The sequence below is a fragment of the Crocodylus porosus genome, unplaced genomic scaffold (genome assembly GCF_001723895.1).
Source record: "Crocodylus porosus isolate Cpor-Errol unplaced genomic scaffold, CroPor_comp1, whole genome shotgun sequence".
In the NCBI taxonomy this organism is placed as follows: domain Eukaryota; kingdom Metazoa; phylum Chordata; order Crocodylia; family Crocodylidae; genus Crocodylus; species Crocodylus porosus.
Window position 1 is genome coordinate 35,370,087 of NW_017728918.1, and position 20,507 is coordinate 35,390,593.

At 38.3% G+C, this 20,507-nt stretch overlaps 2 protein-coding genes across 3 annotated transcripts in view; one reads left to right on the forward strand and one right to left on the reverse strand.

Annotated features, from left to right (window-relative positions):
• FAM150B (family with sequence similarity 150 member B) overlaps window positions 1-9,106 on the forward strand; it is a 16,008-nt gene extending 6,902 nt beyond the window's left edge. The window contains exons 4-5 of the mRNA XM_019537466.1: window positions 264-329; window positions 7,461-9,106. Coding sequence (XP_019393011.1) covers window positions 264-328 — 65 coding nt within the window. The 3' untranslated portion in view covers window position 329; window positions 7,461-9,106. The remainder of the gene's footprint in view (window positions 1-263; window positions 330-7,460) is intronic.
• ACP1 (acid phosphatase 1, soluble) overlaps window positions 9,104-20,507 on the reverse strand; it is a 28,168-nt gene continuing 16,764 nt past the window's right edge. For both annotated transcript variants that reach the window (XM_019537464.1, XM_019537465.1), the window contains exons 4-6: window positions 17,595-17,656; window positions 11,814-11,919; window positions 9,104-11,683 (exon numbers count right to left, since the gene is read on the reverse strand). In XM_019537464.1, the coding sequence (XP_019393009.1) occupies window positions 11,606-11,683; window positions 11,814-11,919; window positions 17,595-17,656 (246 nt within the window). In that variant the 3' untranslated portion in view covers window positions 9,104-11,605. The remainder of the gene's footprint in view (window positions 11,684-11,813; window positions 11,920-17,594; window positions 17,657-20,507) is intronic.

Genomic DNA, 20,507 nt, shown 5'->3' on the forward strand with positions numbered 1-20,507 from the left:
GGCCCATGTTCATCTTGGAGTCAATTATGACTCCAAGATCCTTTTCCGCCTCTGTGCTGACAAGAAGGGAGTTCCCCAACCTGTAGGTATGGTGCCAGTTGTTGCTTCCCAGGTGCATCACCTGTTATAAAATAAGTCTTTAGTTCAAGGCAGTGATTTAAAATTAATAGTTTTAATAGTTTGCACATCACCTTTTTAGTTTTAAAAACAGAATTACATCAGCAGTGTCAACTTACTGTATTTATGATCTTTTCTCATGGCAGACTATAAAAGATGTGCCAGGCTTCTTACTCGGTTGGCAGTAAGTCCAATGTGCATGGAAGGATAAGGTAAGCTTTTTGACAGAGGTAATAACATTCTACTGCACAGCAAAATGGTGGATTTTGCATTGAAGACAAAAAATATTCATGAGAGTGTATAAACAATCATCCTTAGGCTAAGGTATTCCCCTTTCAGTGTGTTTGACGCAATTGTCTTAATCTGGCAAAATACTGGCTATAAATAAGGAGTACCCCCTACTGGAAGGCATTATAAAGACCCATAGACATCAGCTGTGAATTATTCATAGCAGGATGCAGTTAGTAGATAGTGAATTTGTTTTTACAGAACAAAGCCTAACAGCTGTAGCTAATTTTTCTTCAAGAGTTGACTCAGTATACAATTGTATGTATTGTCACTGGCTTCTCTTTTGTTTTCAGCTGTAGAATTATTGTGTACTCTTTAAATATGGATTAATATATATGTAACTATACACTTATATATATTTTTAAAGGTAGATGCCATAGGTGCTCCTAAGATAATTCATTGTGTTATCACTCTAGTGGTAGCATTGATAAATCAAACTAAGTAGATTATTCAGCTGTCTTTAGATTTCAGGTGTTCATCCAAAGGGCTAGTTTTTCTTGTTGCACTTGCTTAAGTCTTATAAATTATGGCAACTTCATATGCATAATAAATGAAGAAAGTATTCCCAAAATATTTATACCTCTAAAAGCTGACATGCATCACAACTTGTGTTCTGTTCCCATCTACCCTCAGTTGAGACAAAAATACATTTATGTAATCTTTTATATGAGAATTTTAAAATGATCTTAGAGAAATTATCAGTTTTAGGTTTTACCACAGGTATTTATTAACCAGTGAAAGCCACCAAATGAAATGTTTAGTTCAGAATTCTGACTTTACATTAAAGCATAACAAGCTTTTTCTTTGCATTTTTATGTCACTGTTTTTTGTATGGGGGAAAAATAGTTTTAAAGTACACCCAAACTAATCCAAATTTGGCTCTGGAGGTTTTTGAAGCCTATTGCCTACAAAAATTAACTTCTATTCGGCAAGTATTACTACGAGCAAAGTAAATATCCATGGAGGCAACTCTGTAATCCAGACTTCGGCTGTTTAGGGAAGCTGTCAGAGAATCTACTTTTTTTAAACTTAACATTAGGCAGTGGTAATAAGCTCCTTGTTCTAGCTGCGTGATTTCCATGGCTGTCTCTAAACAGGGATGTGCGCTTGCAGCGGCACAAATTTGTGCTGCTACTTTGGGCCTCAGTCCATGGCCCTGCAGGTGGACTTTGTTGAGGGACAAGTTGTCCCACTGTCAGCAAACTGCCCTTGCCTAGCTCCTCTTGGCTTTTCAGCCAGGGAGAGCTGAAGGCAGGGGCTGGCACAGGTGCTGGCCCTAGCAATATAAACTAGTGGCATGCTGGAGCAGCAGGGGCACAACTTGGGGAGCATGGAGGCTTGGCCAGCAGCCAGAGCCTTGCTTTGGAAGGCCAGGCCTCTATTTGTGCTAGTGCAGGCTTCTTTGTGTACTTTTTGCCACTTTTTTTTCCTGGGGTTTTTCGCTACTGGGAAATCCTGGTAGCAAGTTTTGCCACCTTGCTGCGTGGCACATGTTTTAATTGTTCACCATGTGCAGCTTGTGGCACCACAAACTGCATGCTCCTGCTCAGCTGTATGCAGAGCACAGGTCCAGAGTGCAATCCAGGAAGTAATCTATTAGTAGGATCATATTATCCCTATACTCTACTGCAAAGAACAGGTAAAGTGTTAGGGCAATTACCAGCCAAACATGATTCATAATCATATACATGGGATCACAGTTCCTTTTCACCTTTTTGCTAGAAAGCCTTTCTGCATCAACACTTCCCAATAGGAGTTTGATTTCTCATGGTAAGAAACAAAGGGCAGTTCCTTTAGGTGGCACTATCTGCTCTGAAACCAGGAGACTGGTGAAGGAAATCCATTTCACAGGGCTCATAGCCTCCAGGTCTCCTCAGAAGTGTGAGAAAGCATAATGTGCAACCTCTATTTATTCATTAGCAGCAGCATAGTTCCTCAGTGAGCTTCAGCATAGGCAAGACGTACATCATGATTCACAGCTGATCTCACAGAAGTCAAAGGATCCGTTTAAGCCTTTTTTTTTTTTTTAAGTGTACAGTTCAGCTTCCCCAAGTAATATAACTCTTCCAGTATAGGGGGTATGGTGGCAGCTGCCATTTCCTAGATACAGCCACAGGGAAGGGGTTCTGTTTCTTTAGACCTGGCTGCTGGATCAAGCCTTTTCATGAAAGCATAGGGAAAGATGAAAGATTTGTAGCTTAGCACCAGACTGCAAAGTTAATAATTGTGGGCACTAATGAATAAACAGCATTCAGGATAATAGAATGCAAACACTTGTGGCTTATGTTATCATGTTACTATTTTATTTAAATAGATTTCATAGAGATTAGGGCTGGAAGGGACCTCGTAAGATCATCTGGTCCAACCCCCTGCCCCAGGGGCAGGAAGTCAGCTAGGGTCAAAGGATTCCAGCAAGATAAGCATTCAAATTTCTTAAAAGTGCCCAGAGTAGGTGCTTGCACCATCTTTAGGGGAAGTCTGTTCCAGGGGTTGGAGGCTCAGACAGTAAAGTTTTTCCTTATGTCCAGCCTAAAATGGTCTTGTGGGAGTCTGTGACCACTGGACCTTGTCATCCCTTGTGGTGCTCTGGTGAACAGGTGTTCCCCCAAATCCTGATGCACACCCCTTATGCACTTATAGGCTGCCACCAAGTCACCCCTGAGCCTGCGCTTCTCTAGGCTGAAGAGTCCCATGGCTTACAGCTTCTCTTCATAAGGCCTGTTCTCTTGCCCTCTGATCATGCATGTGGCTCTCCTCTGGACTCTCTCAAGCTTCTTCACATCTTTCCCGAATTGTGGAGCCCAGAACTGGATGCAGTACTCCAGCTGCAGCCTCCTCAAGGCCAAGTACAGCAGGAGGATGACATCCTGGGCCTTGCTTGAGATGCATCAGTGCAAGCCAGAGTTTTGGTTGTTTTGCCAGTTGTGGTATTGCATTGGTGGTTTACATTCATCTTATGGTCAGTTATGGCCCCCAAGTCTCTTTCAGTCATGATGCTATCAAGTGTAGCATTGCTGAGCCTGTAAGTGTGATATAGGATTTTATTTCAGAGGTGGAGCACCTTGCATTTCTTTGTATTGAAGGCTATGAGGTTTTCATCCAGCCACCTTGCAAGACTGTTAAGGTCAGCTTGTATCACCAGCCTATCCTCTAGTGTGGACACTCTTCCCTAAAGTTTGGTGTCGTCAGCAAACTTACCCAGTCCACTTCTGACACCAGTGTCCAGATCGTTTATGAACACACGAAAGAGTACAGGTCTGAGAACACAGCCATGGGGGACACCAGTAGTCACTGAGTGCCACATTGATTTGGTTCCATCAACTACCACTTTCTGGGTCCAACTTTGGAGGCAGTTTCCCAGCCATCGGAATGTGGAATAGGTGAGGCTGCAATTGCCCAATTTTTCCATAACCACATCAAGGGACACCAGGTCAAAGTCTTTTTTGAAGTCCAACTATATGACAACAACCTCTTCCCTTTTGTCCAGCTGATATGTCATCTGGTCATAGAAGGAAATGAGATTGGTCAGGCAAGGCCTACCTGCAACAAACCTGTGCTGGCTATCCCTCAATGTTACTTTCTGTTATCAAACCATTCTTGACAGGCTAATTTTTTCCAAAATCTTCCCTGGGATTGAGGTCAAACTGATTGACCTGTGATTTCCCAGGCCTTCTTTCCTCCCTTTCTTGAAGATGGGCACCACATTGGCCCTCTTCCAATCTTCAGGTATTTCCCCCAAACACCATGAGTTCTTGGATATCCTTGTGCGCTACGATGTCTGCCAGTTCCTTTAGCACTCTTGGATGCAAACCATCCAGACCAGCTGGTATGTGGGGGTCCAGCCTCTCCAGATGTTCCCTCACAAGATCAACAGCAATGCTGGGCTTATATTCACCCCTCACCCTTGTCATCCAGCATCATGTTTGGCAGGGTGGTCCCTTTGAGCTGGTGAAAAACCAATGCAAAGTAATCATTGAGCAGATTGGCTTTTTCCTGGGTGTCAGTGGTCAGCTGCCCCAGCTGGTTTAGCAGGGGTCCAAAGTTGCCCTTTTCTTTTGACTCCCCACACATCTAAAGGACTTTTTATTGGCCTTGATTCACGTACCCAGTAGTTCAGTTGCAGCCTTGGCTTTCCTTGTTTGTTCTCTGCAGGTGAGAACCAGTGCAGAATACTCCTCCTTATTGGTGTTTCCTGTCTTCCATCTTTTATAAGCCTTTCTTTTTAGACTTAGGAGGTCTATGAACTCCCTGTTGAGCCCTTTTACCACCTTTCCTACAGGTCAGAATCGCTTCCTTAAGGAGTAGCCACTCATCATGAACTCCCCCTCCCTGTGAAATCATGGTTGCTCAGGGCCTCAAGAACAGCCTCCTGAGCTTATGGAAATCAGCTTCCTAATGTCAAGGACTACCACACTGCTGGCTGACCTGCCCGCTTTGCAATGGATAGTGAAAGCGTCAACTTGTGGTCATTGTCACTCAGCTTTTTACCAGCAACTCAAGGGTTACCAGTAATACTGTTTATTCATTAGTTACTTACTGGTACTCCTCAACTTACTGGTAAAACTAATGAATAAAGGGTTACCACTAAGTCAAGGGTTAAGATGGTACTTTTTAAATATCAGGAACAAAATGTTATTTCATATGCATGATCTGCCTACCAACAGAGATCCATAGCCTCAGAACATTTAGAATTTAAAATGGGGCCTGGACTTGAATTGGAAACTACATCATTAATGTACAGCCCATGTTAATGGTATAATATGTTCTTCAGTCTTTGTGGTTAGTAGGTAATCTGCCATCAGTTCTCTCTGCTGGCTGTTGAGCATAATCACTATACAGCAGCTTTTGTCACCTCCATTTTTTGACTTTTTCTGTGTCTTTGAGTGGAAGACAGTCTTCTGAGCCTTCAGACAGAAAAAGGTTTTTGGCCACTGCCAAAGGCATCTTTAGGATTCTGATGCAGAATTACCACAAACACTGTAGTATTATATAGGAGTCCATGTGCTGTTGTCAAACAAATAAGACCTTGTCTTCATCCTGGGGCATTCTTAATAACCTTGTCCTATCTGCCACAGGAAAGGTTATCCATGTAGACAATCATCCTACATAGATAATGGAACCAAATTAGTTATGCTGACAATGTATCCTTGTTACTTAATCCATGCTTTTAAAAATCTTAATCATTAGTGACTCATTACATTTTTTTGCATTATTTAAGAAAGGATGAATGGAAAAGCAAGTACTTGTTTGCCTGTGTTCCCAGTAGATATTGCAACCAAATGTTTTTCAAAGTTCCCAACAGGGTAAGAGTGCAGTCATTCTGTCATTTGATGGTAGTAGTTATATGTAGGAAAACTTAATTCAGAAGTGTGACAACAGAAAAATAGTTACTAACCACTTTGAGCCTTACATGTGTTTCTGAAAAGGGAGGGAGAAATAGGAATGAAAACGTGACTTCCCTAAGCATGAAAAATCTGCAATCCTAAGTTTCTGACAAAGACAGAAATACCAGTAAATGTAGTCTGAAAACCCCTGTCTATGCCCATTTAAACTGGTAAGCAGCATACCATTCAGTACTTGTGCTTTCTATTAACAACTTAAATGAAAAATAAGTAGAATTATTGAACTATTTAAATTCTTAGTGTAATATATATTTTAAAAAGATGCAACATGTTTAGTTTGAACATTTCTGTAAGTTACTGTATTTACGCCAAGATGCAGCACAAGAGATTTCTGCTCAACTATTTATTTGAATCAGACCCTCAAAATAACTTATTAGAATTAAAAAGAACCATTTTCCACTAGAAAAAGGCAGCTTCTTAATTTAGGATTTGTTGACACATAATGAAACCAATTTATGATGATTATTAAAATTATTATTCTAGTTATTATGGTAGTACCTTGAAATCCCAGTTAAAAAAATAGGGCCCTATTATAATGGGTACCGTACAAACAAAAAAGGTCTGTGTCAGGGAGGCCACATTTCTTTCATTAATTTGATGCTTTTATTTAACTGATGAGTTCAAATCAAAACTACATTTCATATTCTGATACAAGAGTGTCATCATGTATACTTGTACTGATATACGTAGGAATTTATGGCACATCGCAAAAATCTCAATCAATTTTAAAGAGTTTTTGTATCACTGTTTCTTTTAAAGAAATGTTAATTATTAAAATGCATAGTTATCTATGCATTAGTATTGCTTTCTTGCCTTCAAAACTATACAAGTTCAAAATGCTGTCACGAAAATAATGTCAAGTGTTGTTATGAAATTAAGGATACATTTCCATAATCGTAACCATTTTTAGATTTAACCTATTTAGATGCTAAAAGAAATATCCAGAATATTCAAGTCCAGAAGAATCATAATGTTCACTGCCAACTATTAATTACTTGATTTCAAGAAGTTGTTGTGAGAAGGCTAAACACTAGAAGCTTGTTTAAAAAGAACAAAACAAAAACAAATAACAAACCAACCAAACACAATTTCCAGCTAAAAGACCCATTCTTGTCCTCTGAATCTGCTATATTTTTTAACTATTGACCTAGACAGTCCATCTCAAACAAAAATATCCTCTTTACTCCTGATCCTGCTATCAGATTTGTAGAGGGAATACCAATAAAACTTCACTGATACTGAAACTTTAAGTCATACAACTCCAACGTGTTAATATTACTACTGATGTATATTCACATTTTGACTGTGCTATCACATTTAGAAATGTCTTTATTTGGAAAAAAAACCCAGTATAAACAAATTTGAAATGGTAAGGTATGAAAATACTCTTCATTTTTCTTACTCTAAAGTTTGATGCTTTTCCAAAACTGTTACCTTACTACTGTAGTTAATCTTAACTACTAAATGACTAAGTTGAACAATGTGAACATAAATCAGGAAATCATAAGTGTACTACCACATTTTCCATAAGATGTTAAAAAATTACCTATTTTATTTACTGATTATATTCAATTGACACATGCAGTTTGTTAAGCATTTGGAATATGAAACATGATGAAAGACAACTAATCATTTCTATTTTTTAACCACCAGATGTTATTACCATAAAGAGAAGAAACACCAAGAACCAAGAAAAGTGCCTTGGAAACCAACAGGGAAATAGAACTTAAATACCTTTATAACATATTTCATTGTGAACAAGAGATTTATTTTTGCAGATTGACAGACTACTTCCCATAATTCTTTTAACATGTGTTTTCTATGTTGTCAACAGTGTGCAGATTCTTTACAGTAGTATAGCCACCAGTAGTACTTAATGATCCATACTTAAAAACACACTCCACATTTGATGTGTACTGCTGCCAAAAACTACACAAACACACACCCTTCACCAAGAAAATTAGTGCTTTATTGCTTAATTCTGAGACTTCAAGGAATGTTTGTATATTCAGAACTCTTACAGAATCTGCTTTACAGCAGTGGTTGTCACTTGATCTCTTTCATGCTTATGCAATTAAAGGTTGGATTAAAACAAACTTATGTTGGGGTCACATTGTACCCTGGGAGTACACATTGCATGATAAATACAAAAAGACAGTTCTGAGTAAACCCGGGTCCTTAGGACAGTGGAGCGTGGATTTTGTATACACATACAAACTACCATGAGTTTTCTTTACAATATATGTATAAAACATTCCAGCTAATGTGCAATATGTAAATACTGTAAATAACAAACATAAGTAATAAAGTGTTTGGTATTACATTGCCCTCACTGTGACTTTTTCAATAATGATTTCAACAAATTGGAACTTATTTAGATATGGTTACTCATGATTAGAGCTGGGCATGGAATTCTTGCCATTTCACAAAGCTTTATGAGATTAAGGCTCTCCTACACTGGAGGTGTGATACTTTTCCTTGAACAGCCACAGCTTTGGCAGTAAAGGCAGTTACCAGGATGTGGGAGAATCACAAACTTGGGACTGTTGGCTGCCTTGACGTTAAGCTATTGGGTACTTAGTGTGGGTCTCTCTCTGGAATGGTCTAGGACTTTATGCAGGATATAAGAAACCTTTCCTGACAAAAATCTCAACAAAACTAGCATCTTCCCACAAAGGGTACAGTTTTAGTAATAACAACAAAAAACAACATTGGTCTGAACAGGACAGAAATAATTTCATAAAACTAACCATCTCAAATCATGATGTTTTAAAATTGAAATTAATTATATTAAAATCCAACAGTTTTACTAGGAAACTAACTTACGAAGAACTTCAAATGGTGATCAGATCTTGAGGTTTAGATAAGCATTTTATGTTTCTTTAGAAGTTCCATAGCCAAACCTGTTTGATTTTATAATGGAAAAAGACATCTTCCCACCCCTGCTCACCCTCCACCGAAGGCCTACTATTAAGCATTCCCACTAAGTGCACTCCAGAAACACACTCTGAAATTGAAACTAGTCTTTGTTAAACATCTATTTTTATTCAAATCCTTCATGTCCATGTAACATAAGCCTCCAAATAGAGTACAACTAACTAAACCATAAAGGAGCCAAGGTGCTCAGCTTGATGCTAAGAAAATTTGGGTTTAGTTCCCACAAGTCCTTTCACGAATTGCCAGCTTTGGTTTTCATGGACATTAGTAAGAAATCCATGGTACATATGCCATTTATGTAATATCACTAGATGTTAACACTTCAACTATTGCTGGTATTTCCTAATACATTTATGTAAAAATCAGAGAATGATGGACTTCTATAAATGTCAATCTCACTGTGCTGTTAGCATATAAGCATGTACATGCGCAAGTGTAGCTCGCATTCTTTGTAATCAAACATGCTTTCCCCCCGCATCTTAGTATTGGAGTTAGATATCTAAGTCACCAGTATTTTGTCTTAGATGAAAACTTGTGGATATACTGGTAAAAAACAATAAAGATTCATACCAACTTGGGCTGAACTTGAGGTTATCCTCTGAAGCCTGAAAACAATCCATCCATCCATCCCTTTTACAGCTTGCCTTCATGGACACAATTATTGGGAGGGGCAGAAAAGAAAATATTTGCTTCTGGACCAAGAAGCATGTCTGTACTTCAGTAATTGAGATGCAAATGGTGCGACTGCCATTTATACATAATATCTTATATTGGAAATAAGAGCCAGTTAAAAAAAAATATAACTGACAAGATTTTAAAGGAAACCATAACTGATAATTGAGTAAGATAGAAACTTCTTTAAGATAAATATAGAAGCTGCTGTATTACAGCATAGTTTCAATTGGTGCTGTATTATCGTCTGTTATTCTGGATTGAAATTTGACTGTTTGTGCACAAACATTTAAGAACAGTCTGAGTTTTATAAATTTACCTGTTTTTCCAAGAAAATGCACGACATAGAATTGAAGAGAAACTTTTTTCCCCTCTGTTAGGATTTCTCTCAGATAAAGACAAAAATAGAAGAAATGTGTGTTAAAATTTTACTAAAGGAGAGGTACAACATGCCTACATGGGATTGGTTTGCTTGTTTATTTGTTTATTTTTATGACATACCGAACATTCATGACAGAGTGGTCTTCCTTCCATGTAATGACCTCATATGGATACAAACAAACATGCAATAACCTCATAGGGCTGTATGGGTTCTTTTTAAACGGCTTTTAGTGCATAGTTCTGAAATACCGCCTACATGTCTCCGTACACTTTCTGATGATATTGTGTGGCTACTGAAATAACAGAGATTAGTTATAGTGCTTGGATCTGAGTATGTTGCTAAATTAAAGATTTGCTTTCAACTATATTTTTCCTGCACTGTATTTCGTTTTCCAGATAGAGGAGGGTGTAGGGAAATTACTCTATTACATTAAATGGTACATTTCTTCATGCTGAGATCTCACAAGCAAGTTCACTATGGATTTTCAGGAGGAGGAAGCCCCATCTGTACATAAAGACCTAATATTTCAGATCCAAACTTTACAGAACTTTTTACTCCAGCTAAGAACAGAATGTTATCCCTTTCCAGTTCTTTTTTTTTTTTTTTTTTTAAATCAGCAAGTGCTGAGTTGCCAAAGAAGAAATCTATTTCTGTATTTACAGTAAACCTATTAAGATGCCGTTTGAAGATCCTGTCTGAGTTTGAGTGAAAAAAGGTTAAGAAGAATCACAAGATGTGCTACACCTGAGAAGACTAAGTTAAGATGAGGGACCTTTCCTTATAGGTCACACATACAATTTTAACAACTGAAAGGACAGATGAAGTGTAAGAATTAAAGAAATCAAACAAATTCAAAGATCTAAACTACATGTGATTAAGAATATGTAGTTCATGAAGATTTAAGAATACCTGTATATTTTTCCTCCCCTCTGCTTCTAGGACATTCCAACATAAAAGACATTATGGAAGAAGGTGTATGGAGATTTCAAAGTAGAAGACTAAAATAGAACTGATCACCTTGGGAATAACAAAAGACCAGAAAGGAAGAAAATGCAACGAAGTAGGAGAATGGAGTTTAGATAGGTGATCAGGCAGGCAATATCTGCCTTAAGGAAAGAAAAGTTTAGGTACGAGGAAAATACAGGAAGTTAGTACCATTCTTCTTAGTTCATATACTGGTGAACTGATACTGGTTTTAGGATTGTAGAAATTCCCATAGCTATCCAACCTGGATGTGTTTTTAAGTCTAAGGACTTTACTGTACCTTATTACAACTGGGTTTAATTATGAGGTGCTACCTTTAGCCATACAAATGGAATAAGTCACACTAAAAATGTTTTTGTTTTTTTTTAATTAGAAAGAAAAAAAACAAAACAATTGGTATTTACAGTTTAATACTTAAAATATATACTAAACTGGGTCAAAACCTCAGCAAGCTGCTGTTACTCAGTTTTTTTTAAGTGTGAAAAATGTGCAAGAACATAATTTTGCATTGCACAGAACGAAGCAAGACATTAATTTTATGGTGCTTGTGAGACAATAAATTCATAGATATTTATTCTGTTGTCTGCAAATGACTTAAATTACACCAATATCTAATAAAAAGGCTGATCCTTCAATTCCATTCTTAAAATGTTTCAAGTTTTTTTCTAAATTAATTCACATTACAATACAAACTAAAATAAGGAAGCTGCAATTCAGAACTACTGCAGAGGCACAATATCACCATTTTAAATACATTAATTCAAGTGAAGCTTACATAAGTCTTTAAAAAGAAAGATCTAAGTATCATTTTCTTTGGTAAGCATTAATGAGGCTTCTCCAAAAATGCTTTACAGCATCTAACACACTGCTCATAAACAGCCTCGAAGTCCTTTTCATTCCCCTAGGAAAAATATAAGAAAAAGAAAGTAAAAAAAATCTAGCCACATAAATTTAAATTGTCAACTGCTATTTTTAAAACTGTGCTCACATTTAGCACATATATAAAAGGTCTACATGTGCACAATACTTACATAATACGGATCTTCAATTATAAGCTGTTTCTGTGGATCATAGCTTCCAAGTAATTCAATTTTAGCTTTACAGTTTTTAACTTGATTGCTTTTTCTTTTCAAATCTCTGTAAATAGAAATTTAAAACACTTTTACCTACAAATGATGACTTTTGCTCCATTTGACACCAGCTTAATTAGTTCAAGTATGCATTAGAAAGTTTACCACATGAATGAAAAAGGAAAAGCGCAGGAAAAAATGCCAATGTACTTTAAAACATTGCTGTTAGCGCACCATGTTGTTTCTTATATTATAAGTGTTAAGGACATTACACACATAATGAGTATAAATGAAAATGAAAATCATGCAACCAGGTGTTTGACTGTTAGTCACTAACAAGACTTCTAAATCTTTCATCATGAGTAACTCCTCATTTTCAGTGTCTACTTTTAGCTTTTATTATATAAAAAAATCTCTTGAACATGGTGAACAGTTGAAATCAGCTTACTTGTACCTAACAAATGCAAGACAACATGTTGCTTCAATGAGGGTTCTCTTAGGCTTTAATTCAGGACTGTCCAACTGGTGGCCCATGGGGTCCTACTCTGCCAAGATTCCTCCCATTGCTTTGGCTGTAACACAACAGCTTAAGTTCTCAGACTTCCCACCCCACTCCTCCAACTTCAGTGTCTACCTCAGAGAACTGTGTGGCACAGCATGGGCAGCTTTGGGTGAGACCATACATGTGTCGCATATGGTGCTGTGGTGGGGGGAATGGGGGAACGCATGAAGCAGTAAGTTGCAGGCACATGGTGTAACAAGGTGGTGCCCATGCAGTCTGCAGACTATGACCCCCCACTGGTGTGGCTCATGGGGTCCCCAGTAGTACAGCCTGTGGGGCATGCAGCCTGTAGCCACTTAGAAGTTGAAGCTGGACAGCCCTGCTTTAATTTATTCAAAAAAGTTCTCCTGTTGAGTTTAAGTTACACCAATTGCCAAATACTAAACAATTTTGGTGTCTGCAGTTTGGCACATACTTTTAACAACTACTGAACATCAAAAAAAGTTGTCAAAAACCCCAACTCGCTCAGATTGTTCGTGATAACAACAACTTTTCAGAAGTATGCAGACCCCATAATTATCCATGGTCCATATTCCATTAACCCACAAATTAAGCTTCAGTTTCCTAGCACCTCTAAAGAGAGACAGCTGAAATCTGTGTCTTTCACTAGGTGAATTTACTTCAATGTAATATAAATCTTAGTTCTATATCTAAAGTCTTCTCAACATTTCCCAGTTTAAGATTACATAACTTTCTGACTAATCAGTAACACATGATTTCTTTGAGACTAAGTTTTCAAATACTTACTAGTCACATTCTGCACTGATAGCTTCGTGTTAATCTTGATTCTAGTGGATAGAGCAATAAACTGGCACTCAGGAGAGCTTTGGCAAGTTACCCAGTTTCCCTGTGCCTTATTTTTCAGGCCCCTCACTACCCCAGCATCTATAAAATAGCAGTAACAATGTGCTCTGCTTTGAGACCTACAGTTTAACAACTGAAGAGTTTGAAAAAGTCTTATATGGTAGTTTTCAAACTGTTCTGTGGAAGCCTGGGCTGGAGATAATGGAGGAATGGGCTGGGAGGCCATGTCCCACCATTATTGGGCTGGGTCACCTGGTGCTACCTTGGCTTACAGGATAGAGGTAGGGAATCTGTGGCAGAAGTCATCCCACGAAAGAGTTCTGTGACTTCAGGAAGTTTGAAAAACACCGGTATAATACAAGTACAGAGAATGACAACCAAAATGATCAGGGTCCTGAAGAAATTTGCTGTACAAGGAGAGAATAAAAAGGCTAGGACTCCTCAGTTTGAAAAGGAGAAGGCTGAGGAGGTATACAACAGAGGTCTATTAAATCATTTAGAATGTGGGACCAAGTGAACAGGAAACTGTTGTTCATCAAGTCCCAGAATAACAGAACTAGAGGGCACCCACTAACTAGTAGGTGAATTTTAAAACTAATAAGAGAAAGTACTTTTTTAAACAACACTTTGTTAATTTGGGGAATTTACTTCTACAGGAGGTGACAGAAGCAGACTGCAAACCAAGTTCAAAATTCACAGATAAATCATGGATGACAGATCTATAAAAGAACAGTTGGAAAGGCTTCCTCTAGCATCTCTAAACTAATAAGTGGTGGATGCCAGGAAGAGTACTGAATAGGGGAGAGATCACTAGAGTTATCTGGTCGCTGGCCTCCCTGTAGAGCATCCACTTTTGCCACTGTCAGAGACAGGATACTGAGCTAGATGAACCACTGGTTTGACCAGTATAGCACTTCTTATGTTCTTAAAAAACAATCAGAGGAAGTCACTGTTTTGCCTCAGATGGGTTGTAATCTTCATGCAAGTGTCATCTGAAGTATGGAGAGTTTGTTCCAACTTTTTTTTAATAAGTTACCCTTAATTAAGTTCTTTATTCCTCCATTAATTTTAATTATACATATATAAGAACAGAGGCTATATTTTAAGCAACCAGAATAACTACATATTTTTCTATCAATTACTGTTCAAAAGGACTAAGAAATAATTTTTGCTTAAAGATTAAAGTATTCTTCATGCCATAGGGCAACCAATCATCTTACATAAAACCCCACCACATTAGTTTTGCCTCAGTTGCCTCCTACATCAACACACCTCCCAGCAAGCTTCAGAGTTCCCAAGGAAAGCTCAGAAATGTAGGATACACCTCCCTACCACTACTGGTGGCGTGCCAACAACTAGACTGAATTTGCTCCTCCCAGGCATTCTGATTCAACACCACAGAGCACCATGGGGATGCTGTTTGGAAGCTGGACTACTGAGACAAACATGGGGGAGCAGGCATGCGTAGGTGGAAGTGTCTTAAGATAAACAGGAAAAATAGTTCTCTCCCAATGTCTTATTTCTGATTTTTTTTTTAAATCAACAGCCAGACTGAATTTTGCCTTCCAGAACCCTAAAGTCTTATGAATTTCTAAACAAGCAGGTTTGAGACTTCTTGTTCTTTCCTTGCTTCTATTCAGTTCTTCTAGCTCTACAGCTACTATCATGCAAGTTGTCAAAGATAACAATATAAATTGAGCTAACAGTTTAAAAAAGTTAGAAGTAAATGATATAACTAAGTCCTTTACCTACTAATATATTAAGTATTAGGCAGATCATTTGCATGCCTGCATGGTAAGAGAGGCCAAAGTGCTTAAAAAGAGCTATGATGAAAAATAATTGTTTTATTTCATTTTTATTTTGTAGTATGTTGAAGTCAGATAACTTAAACATTGTGTAGAATTTTGTACCTATAAAAATGGCCACATTAGAATTGGTTCTTTACTACTACCTAATTCACACTGGGCATGTGGATCCCAGTTATGCAGAAATTTTGGTAATGCTTTCCAAATGACTAGTTAGGGAACTACTGCTGTGAAGCCTGATTAAACTAAAAAATGTCCCCTGGGATACACGTCACTAAAACCACAAAAAAATAGGAACAAAATAGTCAAGTTTTTACCACAAGATAACATACTGGCTTTGAGTCCAATCTCTCTATTCCCTGTCCAGTCCAATCTCTCTATTCCCTGTCCATGGCAATGAAAATCCATTAATACAAGGGTTTTCAACCTTTTTTAACAAGTGTAACCCTCCTGCCTCAATTTCAGCTCATGTACCCCTTTATATTAAAATTACTGGGGGGGCTGAGCGCACAGATGCATGCTTGCATCCTCAGCAAGAAAGCTGGGGAGGGGAGGGGGGCAGATCAAAGCCCCCATGGTGAGGGAGAGATTGGGACACAGACAGGGGTAGAGTTGTGGGACAAAAATCAGAGCCCAGGCTGCTGGTCCTGGGGTGCCAGAGTGCTCCCACTGCTGCACGCACCCTGGTGGAGGCCTGGGGGCATGTGCCTCCCCAATCTGCACAAAGGATGGAGGCGGCTGTGGTGGGCTTTGTGCACCACTGCGGCTGCCTTAGGAGCAGTGTGATGCCACACGCATCTCACAACTGGGCAGGCAGGGGGCATGTTGTAGCCCAATGGCGGCAGGCACATGGTGTCACACTGCTCCCGGGGCAACTGCAGCAGTGTGCAAAGCCCAGTGCGCAGCAGCAGCCACCTCTACCCCACCTATGCAGCTCGCGGGGAGGGGGAGGCACATACCCCCCAGACCTCTGCCAGGGTGTGCGCAGTGGCTGGAGCTCCCCCGTATCCTCCATGATCTTTTTAAGTACGCCTAGGAGTACAAGTACCCTCAGTGACAACCATCGCATTAATATATTTGGTAGCTCTGGAAAGCTATGCTGCCTATCAGTACATATGTAAATTCTCTCATTGAAATCTGGAAAATATCTGCTGCTGCTAAAAGGTGAACCAAATCATCCTGGTACACAATCAGAAATTATCTTTTTTCCGTAAAACAAATTAGCCTATTTAATTTTTTTCTAAACATTAAACAGAATACTTCTTTGTATCCAATTCACAACATTTCTATCAACCATTTAAAGTTTTAAAAGTTGAAATCCAACTCCTTATTCATAACTATGGAAGTTCAGCTGATCGCACAAAATGAGGGTTGGAAGGGACCTTAGCAGGAGGTTGGACTAGATGACCTTCTAAAAGCAGGACCACCCTCAACTATATCATTCCAGCCAAGACTTTACCCAGGTCTTAAAAATCTCCAAAGTTGGATAGTCCACAGCCTCTCTGAGTAGCCTGCTCCTGTGCTTTACTACACTCTTCATGGGAACCTTTTTCCTAATATCCAATTTAAACTTCCTATCCTGCAACTTGACCTCCATCCTTTTTGGAATTAGCCTCCAGGTAGTTAAAGGCTGCTATTAAACCCCGCCTCAGTCTTCTCTTCTTCAGACTAAATACACTCAGTTCCCTCAGCCTCTCCTCAGAAGTCATGTGCCCCAGCCCCCAAATCATTTTCACTGCTCTCCACTAGACTCTCTCCAATTTGTCCACATCCTTTCTGTAGTAGAGGATCCAAAACTGGACAAAATACTCCAGATATGGCCTCACCAGTGCCAAAGAGAGGGGAAGAATCATTTCCCTCCATCTGCTGGCAATGCTCCAATGATGCAGCCCAGTATGCTGTTAGCTTTCTTCACAACAAGGGCACACTGTTGGCTCATATGAAGCTTATTGTCCATTGCAAACCTCAGGTCCTTTTCTGCAGAGCTGTTGCTTAGCCATTTGGTTCCCAACTTGTATCAGTACTTGGGACTGTTCTGTCCTAAGTGCAGGATATTGCACTTGTCTGTACTGAACTTCATGAGATTAATTTTGGTACACTTCTCTAATTTGTCACGGTCTCTCTGAATCTTAGTCCTATCGTCCAGCGTATATAATAATCCCCCCAAGCTTGAAGTAATCTGCAATCTTGGTGAGGATGCACTCCGTTCCATCTTCAAAGTCACTGATAAAGATATTGAATAAAACTGGCCTCAGGACCAACCCCTGGGGCACTCTACTTGATACCAGCTGCCAGCTAGACATGGAGCCATTGGTTACTATCCTCTGAAGCTGGTGATCCAGCCATTTTTCTATCCAGGTGATGTCTCCATGACTTTAATCATGTATATACAAATAAAATCCACCAATTCTGGATCAGAAGTAATTCTCTCCCACAAGAACGGAACCACAAAAAAAAGTTATAAGACTTACTATTTTTGAGGCTTCAATAGCTATACCCTGGGTTCATAGTCATGCAAAATTAAAATTTCTCAAATAAGAAATATTTACAATCCATGCTTCCATACATTACCTTAGATTGCTTTCATCCATGCAAAGTATATAATCGAATGTTAGGAAATCATCTTTAGTAACCTAGAAATAAACAAATTTTCTTTAATCCAGCAAAAGGATATTGCTTACAATGCATAAATAAAATTAAAATTGCAGAAGTCACATTTTCACATTTCTTACTCATTATTCATAAAACAGGGATATGTATAAAAATTGACTTGTCAGGAAACTTGTTAGCAAATTCTGAGCAAAAACTATCCTTCTGATCAGTGGTAAATACCATAATAACAAGTAAAGTGCAAGTGAGATTGAAGGATGCTGTTGTTTTTGTACAGCATTATTTTTAAATGTTTTAAACCAATTTCTTGATATATACGTGAACATGCTATGTCTTTTTTGCAGTTATAAAAATTCCATCACACTCCCAAAATTGAAAAAAGACTAGAGGTTTTATTTTTTTTTTTAAATCTCTTCTGAAAGACTGTCACTACTATAAAAGGAACCAGATCAAAACAGACATGACATAAAATGTCAATTTCTTAATTTTGCTTTACTAAAGCTTTGGTTAAGAGTGAGAAGAGACAAATCTTGGTAAGAAAAAATAATTTCTATGCTTCTATGGTTTTAAGCTAAAATTCAATGACAGTTGTTGAATCAAACTGAAGTCATCTTACAAATATTTTTTCTTATAGAACAAAATTGAATAAAATTGCCCAATACAACTGTACATAAATAAAACATGTCGTTGTAGACTTGGAGATATCAAGTGAAGTTTGGAAGCCAGGGAAGGAGGAGGGAGAGGAAGAAGAGGTGGTCAGATTAGAGTCTCCTTAAAATTTTGCACTTGCCTAATGGGCCTGGAAGTATAAATTAATAATGTACCAGCCAGGGATAAGAACACAGGGAAAAGGCAATCAATCTACTGTAAAAAGGTATACTTCACTTTTCTTTCTATAGCTTAGTCTACTGCCTCCTGGGCATTAAAACCATACAGAATAAACAAACCGTGTTTAGAGGTACGTGGAGAAGGTGTTTGGGGTAATTTAAATGGTAAATGGGAGAATCACTACACTCACCTACATTAAGAAGTTATACTGGTACGACCAAGTTGATTTAGTTTGACTGGTACAAACTCATGAATTAGATTTAATGAAGTTATAGAAAAAAAATTTAAACAAGGATTTAGATCAGTTTTACTGATATACAGATATAGTTCTGTGTGGATACTCTTGTCTCAATAAAGCAATGTCTATTTCTATTTAATATCCATCTCTCCAAGTTAAACAAAAATGTCATGCTTATAACAAAATACGACTGTCTAGATGGGTTCTATCTGCATATCTACAAACATTGACATCTTTGCTAAACCCCAAAAAGTTCCAAACAGGCAAGGCTTTATATACACTGCATGGTCTGCTGATTAAGGGCTTTGACACATTTACATGATGTAAATAGGAGAAGATAATGATAAACAGCTGTATACTTGTGTAACTTATTTGAAACAGAAATTTGGAATCAAGAAAAATTGGCATCAGTTTAAACTTCATGCGTCTGGAGCTATCCCAAATTATCTGTTAACTATAGGCAAACTAATCCCCACTCCTACTTCGTCATGAGATGCTATAAATAAAGCCTATTGGAAGCCACTACCCTGAAATTGCTGGTTATCTGTCCACTCCAGACCCCAGAGTAATTCATATTGGCATACAATACTGATGTAAATTACACTGGTGTGGATATGTATTGTGTCCAGGCCCTAGATTAGGTGTTTGCATCACAGTAACTACAAACACAGATTCACAATTAGCTAACATACATATTGCACCAGTGTCTCAAATGCAACATCATAACCAATAATCTTAGGAGGCTTGTACAGTACATCGAGGAAGGAGTGAGGCAGAGAACTGGTGGCAAAGGAAAGGAAGAGTGTGGGAAAGCTTTCCCAAAAAAAATAAGGCTGATGTTTAAACATGTAAGAATTATGCTTTCCCAAAAACAAACCCTCTCATTTTTAATAGAAAAAGGTACTTAAACCCCCCAAAAAAGCAATGCTTATATGAGCTATATAGATTGACTAGATATCCCTATATATTGGAGACAATAGAGGCATCTCTTGACTAAAACCAAACAGGAAATATTTCACTTCCCAGAAGGTTGAGAGCACTAAGAAAAGAGTGTTAAAATGAAGTCAATGTAATAGTATCTCAAGCTTTTGCTAGTATAGAAAACTAAAGCAGAGACCTGTTTATTTTTGCTGTAAAAATATTTACTGTATTCATGCTGTGCTTTTGACCTATAAATATTTTCATGGTGAAAGCAGCTCTGCTCTTCTCCCAGCTCCCACAGAACTGCTACAAGCTTACCTTAGTGGCTCTCTGCTGCTAAATCCCTGTCTGTGAAAATAACCTTACACAAATCTCGCTCTACTTAGGATAAAAATGTAAAAAACTAATGGATAAACAAAGATCTACTATATACTAAAACTATTTTTAAAAATTACTACTATATTAGAGTAGCATTCTCAGGGATGCCAGTCCAGCCCTAAAAACGGGATTTCTGATTAGTTCTCTTACATTCCCTTATGGCATTTAGAAGGATTCAACACAGTGTTAAAACAACTCCAATTACTTTATTAAAAGTAAATGAGAAATGGAAAAACTGGGAATGGAAATTTCTAAGGCATGACATTAAGAAAATAGTTTGCAAAAGGATCATAGAATCAATGAGTCGGAAGGGACCTAGACAGAACATCTAGTCCGACGACCCCCTGCCATGGGCAGGAAGGAGCACTGGGGGGTGGCAGGGGTCATAAGACCCCAGCCAGGTGCCTATCCAGTCTCCTCTTGAAGATGTCCAGGGAAGGTGAGAGCACCACCTCTCTGGGAAGCCTATTCCAGGTTCTGGCCACCCTTACCGTGAAGTAGTTCTTCCT